Source organism: Branchiostoma floridae, chromosome 9 (assembly GCF_000003815.2).
Source record: "Branchiostoma floridae strain S238N-H82 chromosome 9, Bfl_VNyyK, whole genome shotgun sequence".
In the NCBI taxonomy this organism is placed as follows: Eukaryota; Metazoa; Chordata; class Leptocardii; order Amphioxiformes; family Branchiostomatidae; genus Branchiostoma; species Branchiostoma floridae.
Genome location: NC_049987.1, coordinates 22,339,956 through 22,352,128, shown reverse-complemented (window position 1 = coordinate 22,352,128; position 12,173 = coordinate 22,339,956). Strand labels below are relative to the sequence as shown.

The 12,173-nt window shown below is 41.8% G+C and overlaps 1 protein-coding gene across 1 annotated transcript in view; it reads right to left on the bottom strand.

Moving 5' to 3' along the window:
* Positions 1-1,279: 1,279 nt before the first annotated feature.
* The window catches only part of LOC118422320 (cell adhesion molecule 2-like), a 66,593-nt gene continuing 55,699 nt past the window's right edge, over positions 1,280-12,173 (bottom strand). Inside the window, exons 4-6 of the mRNA XM_035829838.1 lie at positions 3,173-3,320; positions 1,411-1,526; positions 1,280-1,308 (exon numbers count right to left, since the gene is read on the bottom strand). Coding sequence (XP_035685731.1) covers positions 1,280-1,308; positions 1,411-1,526; positions 3,173-3,320 — 293 coding nt within the window. The remainder of the gene's footprint in view (positions 1,309-1,410; positions 1,527-3,172; positions 3,321-12,173) is intronic.

Here is a 12,173-nt window from a genome sequence, read left to right as displayed (position 1 = left end):
CTTATCAGAAAAACTCGTAAGAAGCGCCTACGACTCTCATACTCGTTCGTCCTGCTCACTAAACGATTTCAAACAGACTCCATTTCCCGTAGATTGTTCCACCACCGTGAACAACTGTTACAGTAGTGATGCCAGCGCAGAAGCGACATGACAGATGAACTTTCTGAAATTGAATGTCAGACCTACTTAAACCGTAATGATTATATAATGCCCACAGGTGGTGCACAATATCAGACCCAATCAACTCCGTGTCTATCAAATGAGATCTGTCCGTGCAAACTATCTAGCAAGGGGAGGGCGTTCGTTAGGGACGTTAGTTTGTAACAGAAAAATCATTAAAAAATGGATTTATATTTTATCTTGCTTGTGAAAGAGTACTATCATATAGCCAGGCGCCGTGGACCAACCAGAAGGCCCCGTTCAATGTTGGTTCTGACGCCGTAACACATAGATTCCGGCCAGCCCGGTGTGTATCGCTCCTTCTGATTGGTCAGAATTTGCACCAACTGGTGTCGATGCAAATCTGAAAGTAAGGGATATGCAGGCATTGGCCAATCAAAAGGAGTGAATCATATGCTAGAGAAGAAAGAATAAGTAAAGACTGTAAGTGGAAATGGTTCTATTTGGTGGTTATAGCAAAGGCCCAGGCGTTATGACACCATATACACCTCGGGGCGGGTCATTAACCCTTAATTATTTTCTATGAAGAAGACGAAAGGATACAAAAAAGAAAGGTAACATTAGGCAACCAAATACACAATGTTTACATTCACATCGTCTAGCCTAACAAACTACTGCTCTGTTGATTCTTACTTGATTAAACTTACATGCGTATGACGGGTTGGGTTCTCTTCTAGCTGCCGGTTGCTACATTATTTAATCGAACGCCACAGGGTGTCTGACGCACCTCCAGGTATATAGTGTTAGTGCTATTATGCCATTTGCATGGATATTAATCTTGATGTTTTGTACATGTACTGCTCTAGCCTAAACTTGCCTGACACTGTACCCATTACGATTGGTGTGCAATAAAGATTAATCTTAAGTTACCTTGGTGACAGCTTTTTGGCACAAGTAATTTACCTCATTTATTTGGAGACGAAGAAGAAACGGTGCGAAAAATATATTGTAAGCATGAACGTCTAGTGAAAATATGCCTCTGTTTAGTAATGGTAATTAAAGGTAATGGTACATCCGCAAAGTTTAGGGAATGCAATAGTGCAAATGGCTATACTCAGGCTGGCATTAACAACCTCTGCCTTGCCCCGGGTATTGTGCTTCATGCCTCTTGTTCAGTGTGTGCAGTAACTATAGAATGATTCAGATCCACAGTACATATGTCATGATATGAACCTCATAAACCTCATCATCAGTATATATAAATCTCATCCACAATACATATAAACTTACAGAGAACATTCAAGTTGATGAGTCCCCTGGCACCCTGCCCCACACTGCTGTCCGCCTCACACTGGTACGTGCCGCTGTCGGTCCGGGACACCACAGGGATGTGCAGCTCCTGGCCTCTGGAACACCAAACACAGGCGACATCAGCAAAGGTTCTGTGTCTTATACTATGTACTTGCAAACTTAGTACGTGCTGCTGTCGGTCCGGGACACCACAGGGATGTGTAACTCCTGGCCTCTGGAACATCAAGCATCAGACACTTACAGGACTTAAAAAAAACCCATCTCGACGCTAATTGTCAGCGTGCTGTATTGTAAAATAACGTTTATTCAGTTCAGCACAACTGCTATGCTGAGATTATGGAAATAGCATGGAAAAAAGCCCAGATGGCATCAACACCAGATTCTGTTTCTGTTTCTTCCACCTTGCACTTACAAGATCAGCCAATGAAAGGTTAACTAAAAGGTGGTTCAATAGCCTTTTTAAGACCGTAGAGGTAGCGGGTTGTTCCTCACTGTGTTTAGGGCACGGTATTGGAAGGCGGAGCCCACCGCTCTCCACTCCAACCGAAGTCAGGTACCCATTTTTTTTTTACTCCAGAGGTGAGTAAGGAAAGTCGTGAATCTTGTGAAAGTGCCATGTACAGTATGACAGGATTTGAACCCAGGACCTCTGGGTTCTGGGCCAAACACCCCCACAGTCACGCCACACGATCCCAGTATGACCAGGAAAAGATAGAAGCTACGACAGATGGTACTCTGTCACTCATCTCTATTGTCTTCAAGGAAGGCCAAATGTTACAGACAGAATGAATGAGGTAGTTCCTATAATTGCACGCACTTCTGATGTCTAGACGCTGAAAGTGTACCCATGACGCTGCTGTATGTGATGGCACATGGCTAAAGACTATCCATTTGCTTTGTTATGCTGTTTGAATCCGGCTCCTTAGGTTGGTTAGTGTCCCCAGTCTTGCATATCACTGAAAACAGCTAAGGATAAGTGACGAAAAATCGCTAGAAATGCCTGTCGTGGTGTATTTCTTTTGCCAAGTTGTATTGATCCAGTTTGTAACTTATATACCATTTACATAGATGCCTGCCCATTAGAGACGCAACCTATCCTGTTATTACAGCACTGATTGCAATATGGCGGCTAGCCAACGCGTTAACGGTAGAGCGCCATATGGGATAGCCGCATGTGACGTCACTGTCAGACGTCACCCAAGGCCGGATGGCAACTGTGGCAGTGAAGGGTGAAGGTCTCTAGCCTAATGAAAATTCTTGTACCATTGCCAAATAGACGACTTGGCCATATACTCAGCCATCTCTAGGTAATGTTAGAATATACCTTAGATACCGGGGTTAGGGTTGGGGTTAGGGGAATGGCTGCAGACACTATAGTACTTAGTTTTATAGTATAGCCTACCCCCAGACGTACCCACTCAGCTTGCTACCAGTTCAGTGCCCACTAGCCGAACCAGTTACAGACAACATTCCTTCTTTTCCAGAACGGCTAAAGAGCGGACAGCTAAAGAGTGGACCAGCAGAGGTAGGTCTCAGCCCCAACCTCGAAAACTTCAAGATTCAGATACATGTACAGCTTTACTTCTCACCCGTCCCTCCATAAACGCTACAACAATCAATTTTTGTCCTCATTCAACCTCGCAGTAGACTTATCCCGTATATATAGGCAACAAAAGCTCCGCTAAGCTGAAGGCGGTTGCCTCAACTGAATAAAGAAGATACAACTAGTATTACTACGTACCTGATTTCCAGCCTGGGCGGCATATGATCGCCCAGTCGGGACCACGTGATGTGAGAGACCGGGTTACTGTCCACCACACAACTCAGATTTGCGGAGCCTCCCTCTACTACTGTGATCTGTGGCCGGGATACCGTCACTGTGGGAGGGTCTGCAATAAACAGGTACAACATTTTAAAAATATAATAAACGGACTGCACGTATGACTCCCTTGGTTTCAGGGCAATCTTCAGGACCCGTCCCCATTCATGGACGGAAATATGCGTGTTAGGATGGACAAAAATTTACCTCGTCTGTCTCCAAAATTTTCATAACAATAAAATGATATGAAGAAAACGGAGAACTTGTATAATGATGACGATGGTACTTTTCTATCCTTGTGTTCAATTTAAACTTCTTGTATTACACATTTGTCTCTCTTTTGTCTACACCGAGGGGCATCTGTGCCCTAACATGCCCCTCCATTACCACGGCTGATGGCGTACTTGAACCAATGTCAAGGAAAGAATTCCAAGTCCTGCGGGTTCTTATCTGTTCTCAATATCAGCGGCACTCCAGTCAGTACTCCAGCCAGAAGCGATAACGTCCCCTCACAGTGGCACACACTTGAGACTGACAAGTACTACACATCAAGTAGACCTTAGGGCACTCTGCGGACGCTCTACGTACAGCATCCAGATTTCTTCTCCAGACATACAGCATCGAGTACCACATAGTCCATTTTGGGATGAAAACTTTGCCAGTTTCTAAGACTTCAAAAGCAAAGAACATGAACTTGCATGAAGACAAACTTGCTCTTAGACAAACTTGCGACATCCAAGTATGACGGACAAGTACTACACATCAAGTAGACCTTAGGGTACTCCGTGGACGCTCTGTAGCATTCAGATTTCTTCTTTTGCCATGCAGCATCGAGTATCACATAGTTCATGTTTGGATGAAATCTAAGACTTCAAAAGCAAAGAACATGAACTTCACGTGCATGAAGGCCATAAGGCAGAACAGCTCTTGGACACACTAGAGACTTCTAAGTATGACGGACAAGAACTACAAGTACACCTCAGGGTCTATGGACGCTCTGCTGCATTCGGATTTCTTCTAAAGCCATACAGCATCGGGTATCAAATAGTCAATTTTGGATGTTAACTTTGCCAAACACTAAGTCTAAGACTTCAAAAGCAAAGAATGTGAACTTCACGGGAAGCCCATAAGGCAGAGCAGCTCTTGGACGATATCTCCAGCTCGCCAACCTCAGGGGAGCAATGGACCGTCTTTAGCGGATGAAGTAATGCCTCATTCGCAACACTTGAAAAGATGAGGAACCTAATCTGTACTCTAACGTGACCATGACAAACTCCCTGGGCGCTCCAGCGGCTTTCACACTTTATAGCCCACACTCCATTCTCCGGGATTCGATAGTCGATCTATAACTGATAACAGATGAATAAGAACTTGCGCCTGGGATGTAAGAGAGCGATCCAGCTCTCCCGCGATACCTCAATGCTCCAACCTTCGGGATCCGATAGTCCACCTCTAGCTATTTCTACAGCTGCAGATCTCCTAGATGAAGAACTCTCACTTTACAGGAAGGAGATTATGACAAACTATACGGGTTTCTGTTAACTCTCACATTACATCTGCATCGCTACAATCCGCGGACTATCTCTAGTTGAGAATGTGAAGAAGGTAAATTCTACACCAGGAAGACCATGACAAACTTCACGGACGCCTGGCGGATTTCAATGTAATGTAGTCCTGCGAGCTCTTGAACTTCATCTGTGTCACTCCAAACCTCGGAGTGCAATGGACCATCTCTATGTTACAATTTTAAGACTTTTTATCCGTGCACAAAATAAAGAGCTTACCAACAAGCTTTCGATCAGTCCTCTGATCCTTCTCAAGTTGAAATGACCCAAAACACATCCGGATCGGAAGTTTGACGTCGGCAAAGGGTCAAAGGTGCTTGGCAGTCGGTATTGGCCCCCGTCTCGGCTGAGGGAAGGTTGGTAAGTTCTAGCTGAAAATATGAAGAACTTAAACCCAGCACCACGGAGACCATGACAAACTTCGCGGACGCCTGGCGGATTTCATAGCAATACATCCTGTACTCCAACCTCCAGGCCGAGACACTCCATCTCCTGCTGCACCACTCACGCGTGGCGAACTGTGGCCCAAGGCGTGCTCAACAAGGATCTGGCGCTAGTGGCGAGGAGGAGAATTTAATGGAGGCGATGTATTAAGGCGCAAATGTACCGTCGGCGGCATGTATCATCACAGGGACCTATCTCGTGCACACGTCAGGCTGATGCCTCACTACAGTCGCTGATGCTGATTCTGGTATAAGATAACGTTTGTCAATAGCAATACTACAGTCATGGCTGGGGCCGCTTCTAGTGAGACAGGGTGTATATCAATAGCTTTTTATATACGTTTCTCAATAGTAATGGCTAAGGCCACTTCTAGTGAGGAATAGTGTATGTCCATCGCACTATACTACACACAGAAGTGACTCGGGCTGGTATCGACTAAAGAAACTATATACACGAACTGTCCTGTGAAGTAGTCGCTACACAAAATTCTCTTCGTCAGTGACTGAGGCTGATACTAGCACAACAGTCGCCGATGCTGATGCTGATTCTGATACGAGATAACGTTTGTCAATAGCTATACTACAGTCATAGCTGGGGCCGCTTCTAGTGAGGAATACTGTGTGTCAATAGCACTATACTACACAAAAGTGACTCAGGCTAGTATGGACTAACGAAACTATACATCAATAACACTACTACAAACTGCCCTGTGAGGTAGGCGTAAACATAAAGGACGACACTAGTTAAAGGCCATGTATGTCAACAATACTGCCACACAAAGTCCTCCGTCAGTGACATGTATGACAAACTGTCCTGTACAATAATGCTGGTTGGAGCCTTCTATTCAGACATGGTGAATATCAATGGCACTACTACACACGGTACTCTACAGCAATGGCTGGGGCCACTTCGAGTGAGACATGGTGTGTATCAATGGTACTACTGTATACATACGGTTCTCTACAGTAATGGCTATGGCCCCTTCTAGTAAGGAATGCTGTATGTCAATAACTATAATACACAGGGCTCTCTACAGAAGTGACGGGGGTCGCTTCTAGTGAGACATGGTGGTATAATCAATGGAAAAAGATATGTCAATAACACTACTACAAACTACCACGAACATGTATAGTTGCAGTAGAGGCTGGCACTGGTAAAAGATAGTGTATGTCAATAACACTACTAAAAACTGCCACCACAGAAGTGATAGAGGCATCAGTTAAAGATACTGTATGTCAATAACACTACTAGTACTACAAACTGCCACCACAGAAGTGGTAGAGACCAACATCAGTTAAAGATAGTGTATATCAATAACACTATATCACACAATTTTCTACTGTAATGACTAAGACAGGTACTGGTACAAAAAAAACTGTATGACAGTAACATCACCACATACGTATATCATTATATGGGCCTCTACAGATGTAGTTAAGGTCGCTGCTGGGTGAAGATACTGTATAACGATGAGAAACTGCCTACGCAGTAGAGGCTGAGGGAAGATGTTACTGAATACAGATACTACATTTCAATGACACTACCATATGTGGCTATCTAAGGGTTGTATGAGGCCGCTACTGGTAAGAGATATCTTTCCCAAGAACAAGTTTACTATACTTTATGTCAATAACACTACCATATACGGCTATCTAACGGGTTGTCTGAGGCCGCTACTGGAATCAAAGAGAGATGTTTCCAAGAACAAGTTTACTATAATTCTGTATGTCAATAACACTACCATACATGGCTATCTAGAATGTTGCATGAGGCCGGTACTGGTAAGAGATATGCTTGCCAAGAACATGTTTACTTTACGTCTTTCTAATACATTGTGCTAAAGCTTATCAGTCAGTCACCTCCAACAAACGGCCATTCGCAGCTAGGTATATCACACTAGATGATGATATGTGGGAACATCAAAGGAACGAAATACTGTAATGCATATGTTAGAGGCGTCTGTATCTGAGCCTAGATTTTCCTAAAGAGAAGATGAGATGCTATAACCACCTGGCGCATCTCCACACTCCAGTCCATAAGGACTAATACAGCATCAGTTTTATCACAGTGTGTGGGAGAGAAGAATGATGAACGAGGTAGTTTCGTGTATCACATGACGCGTCGTGTCTCTGTGGGTTGATCCAAGGTAGTTTATTATTGCAGAGGCTGTCAGAGAGTGTTCAAGATCTATTGTCTACTGTACGCGAGGGGACGTTCAAAACATGGAGTACTTTTAAGTTTCTTTGAAGTTCATATAAAACATTGTCCTCTTAGTAGATAGAGTGCAACCAGTTAACAAATCTTTCCAACGAAACTACTTTTGAGTCCCTACTTTGAAATACATACATTTTCGCACGTAGTTTTTACACAGGAAGGATATTTTCCCCATGATACCAAATATAAACATGTACAGGTAGTTTACGTTTGCAGAGGCTGGCAGTGAGTGTTTAAGATCTATTGTCTTCTGTACGCGAGGGGACGTTCAAAACATGGACTACTTTTAAGTTTCTTTGAAGCTCATATGAAACATTGTCCTCTTAGGTAAATAGAGAGAAGCCAGTTAACAAATCTTTCCAACTACTTTTGAGACCCTTCTTTGAAATACATACATTTTCGTAAGTAGTTTTTACACCGGAAAGGTAGTTTCCGCATGATACCAAACATAACACTGTACAGGTAGTTTATTATTGCAGAGACTCGTAGTTAGTGTTTAAGATCTATCGTCTGATGTACACAAAGGGACGTTCAAAACATGGAGTACTTTTAAGTTTCTTTGAAGTTCATATAAAACATTGTCATCTTAGGTAGTAGGAGTGCAGCCAGTTAACAAATCTTCCCAACGAAACTACTTTTGAGTCCCTACTTTGAAATACATACATTTTCGTAAGTAGTTTGCACACCGGGAGGGTATTTTCCCCATGATACCAAATATAACACTGTCAGGTAGTTTATTGTTGCAGAGGCTCGCAGTGAGTGTTTAAGACGTATCGTCTCCTGCACACGAAGGGACGTTCAAAATGAAATGCTTTTAAGTTTCTTTGAAGTTCATATAAAACATTGTCATCTTAAGTGGATAGAGTCAGCCAGTTAACAAATCTTTCCAACGAAACTACTTTTGAGTCCCTACTTTGAAATACATACATTTTCGTAAGTAGTTTGCACACCGGAAGTGTATTTTCCCCATGATACCAAATATAACACTGTAAAGGTAGTTTATCATTGCAGAGGCTCGCAGTGAGTGTTTAAGATTTATCGTCTCCTGCACACGAAGGGACGTTCAAAACATGAAGTACTTTTAAGTTTCTTTGAAGTTCATATGAAACATTGTCCTCTTAAAAGGAGCCAGTGAAGACATACGAGAAGGTAGATGTATATGAACGAGTTACGCCGCAGGGTTCGGCAGTCAAGATAGTTGTTGTAACGCGGAGACATATATGCCGGCAATCGATATTTCTTACTGCTATAAGTCACTGCAACGTAACTGAACAAGTTGAACTTCCTAAGGCGTTTCAAATTACATTTGCCATCTATTTTCAGATCCCTTGCTGAACAAGTTGAACTTCCTACGTAAGACGTTTCGAATGTCATCTGCCAACCATTTTTTAAGTTTCTTTCCTGATTAACGTATGGTAAGCTATTATTCATATATATTACTGCTCCTACTCTATGTGGACAGCCGTAGGATTTAGTCCAGCATGCATATTTCTTACCACTATAATCCACTGAACAAATAAAGTTCCTAAAGCGTTTCAACTGGCATCTGCCAACTATTTCCAGTTTCTTCGCTGATGAACGTACGGTGCTCGGGGTGCGGCTCTCCTCAAACACGGAACAGTTAGGACGTTAAATGGTCTGTGTTCATAATCTATAGCAGGAGACACGACGTTGGCGATAAGTGAAGGCTGACAAATCACCATTCAGTGCAACCAAGGCCACATAGCCTGTTGAGACTACCTAACACCCATTATGAAGGTTAGTCCCCAATGATGCATAGAACAACACTGAATCCCCCTCTCCACAACTTCAAGTGGTTCGGTCCTGTAGGACTGTTATCCCCCCTCGGCACAAGGACACATGGTTCGGTCCGGTGGGGTTTATGTAACTGAAATTATATGAACTTTACACTCCATTCACGACAATCAACGTTACAGATTAGGGCGCAACTATTGACCACGGCCTTGTAAAATATATCCCATCATGAATATGATTTAACGTCCAACTAAAGCGACGATAAAAACTACGGGGCAGAAAAAACGACTACGTAAAACGTATCTGCACCGAACTGATAAATCTTTTGATGGGTTTTTCTGCCGTAATATTTTTCTATCAGCTCCAAACTGTGCAGGGTACCAGAGAATGAAAGAATAAAAATCCTTTGATACCAGAGAACTAATACGGCCATTTTTCATGCAAACGCATCTGCATCCACCTGATAAATCTTTAAATGGGTTTTGTGCCATCGTATTCTTTGATAAGCCCGAAACGTGTCAGAAATAGGAGCTGAGTTATCTTAAATTGCTTGGATTATCGTGGGACGGACTATGGGGATTGAAGAAACTGTTTACGTCAGCAAAATAACAGCAGATGATGCTGTTTATCAAAAATGATTATATACATAAGAGCTTTTTTTCACCGATTGGTTCAGAAGATTTATTAACAACATTGTCAGCCAAATAATACAGTATTCTAGAACCACGTGAATTACGTTATTTCAGTCTTAAAAAGTGTATGAATAACACAAAGGAAGCATGCTGGTATTATTATCATACAAAATAACATCAAGACAATACATGTAGATATCTCTTCCTTTTCTTTATTGCTAGTCCCCGTAGAATGAGATTATTAGCAGTTGATTATCATACATATTCTCCAAAATTAAATATCAAGAATTGCAATAAGCAGTGAGATGTTCGCACGACAGGTTGCATTTTCCGAAAAGGTGTTCAGAATTTTCAAAAGGTAAGGGTAGTATCTCACAGCACTTGGGGCACCGGTGCGGCTCTGCGGGGTTCGAAAGATTATTTCATAGATAAAGAACGAATTTTCTTACGTTTTGTGAGTTTGTTATCTCCTCAGTCATACTTTTACGTATTACGTAATATCTAAGTTATTAAAAAGCGGCGAAAATTACACACCATTGGCGCGGTGAACGAACCTCGCAGTGCCGCACCGGTGCCTCAAGTGCAGGGAGAGGTCACCTTTACCTGTTGAAAATTCTTAGGCGCTGTTTCTGTACCTGGTGCCTTTAATTGGCGTTTCTCATCATGTGGTGGAGAAGTCCATGTTATACTGTGATTTATTGACTACCTATAAAAGTGACTGTAAAAAGAAATGAAATCGAAAAGGGAATGAAATGAAAATCTTTTGATACCATATTTAACGACGACGTCATAGCAGTATGTCAGCGACACTTAAGAACTGAGGTTCTGTTGGATACTATACTGTGATGTGTTTTTTTTGTGTTATCTCCAGATACCTGTGTGTTTGTGTTTCTGGATTTTTTTTACTCCCCATAACTCAAGAACCTCTGGATAGATTACGATGATATTTGATATGTGTGTAGATGTTGGGAAGAGAAAGGTCAAGGTAGATTTTGGGCCCCCCTGGTATGGGGCCTTGGTACTGCAGCAGAACTTCTTTTTTTATATCATTTGACCCGGGCGTGCTATGGTCTTGATTTCTTGTTTTATTATGTTTCTATCCGCTCAAAAGTCTATATAAATCAAGCATATTTGGACATGAGTGAGAATTTCGTGTTTAAAATTGGAGAGAAATGCTTCTTACCATTAGCAAAACTTTTGTTTTTGATGCCCATGCTGTATGGGAACTGGGCACTGGTGCAGAACATTGCATATAGGACACTAGATTACAGTCAAACGATTAAAGTGACCATAAAACTACAAAAGATACGAGGAAATGAAAAATCCTTTGATTTCGATATAACACGACGTCCTTTTTGAGGATAATGTATCTTTAATAAACGGATTCATTTTTATCGGGATTTTGTGCCTTGATGTTTTTCTATTAAATCTGAAACGAAAAATCGTTAATTGCTTTGACAAGCTCATAGAACGTCATCGGCGAGGCAGAACACTACATATTGGACGCAAATATTCCTGCCAAAAATGTTGTAAAACTACCAATAAAAACGTAAATCCCCTGGTGATTGAATATTTTTGTTGGATACTTGTGCAAAAGAATATCTGATCAGATTTGATAAATCGTATGGAAAATGCATACTAAACAACTGTTGATTATTTCCATTATACCCAGCACGGTAAACTTTCGCGTCGTATCAGTAGAATGAAACTATAGTATATACGGCTAATAGAAGATGATATAGAATATTGGACTAGCTCATAATAAGTCAGTTATGATGCAGGATATTTCATATCGGTTGCTGATTTATTCTCTTACAGTTGAAGACACAATAAAACATCACTAAGTACCAATCATATCGGAAGTTAGGTCTTTCATTAAAAGTATATTAAAGATACGTTTTCAAACGACTGTTAAAGTCAGCTAAGGTAGTAGGCTGGTGTTTTTTATTTGGTATTTGTGAGTTATTATCGTTACACAACGTGTTTGGAATTATAACACTTCCAATAACGCCGCACTACTTCTTTGCTTTATGGACAACTGTGGAAACCAAATGTTCCCTCACACCCAGCTAGGTCACACAGCCACAGACAAATCACAATTCAAGGTAGATGCCTTGCCAGGCATTCAACTTAAGGCCCCCTCTCACTTGACGTGCGGCACGCTTGCGGCATTGCTGCGTTCGGAAGATGCTCAACGAATTTCAGAGATAAAGAACGAATTTTCTTACTTGTTGTGTATTTTGTGGTCTTCTATGTCACACTTTTACGTATTGCGCAATATTTGAATTATAACAAATCGGAGAAAATAACAAA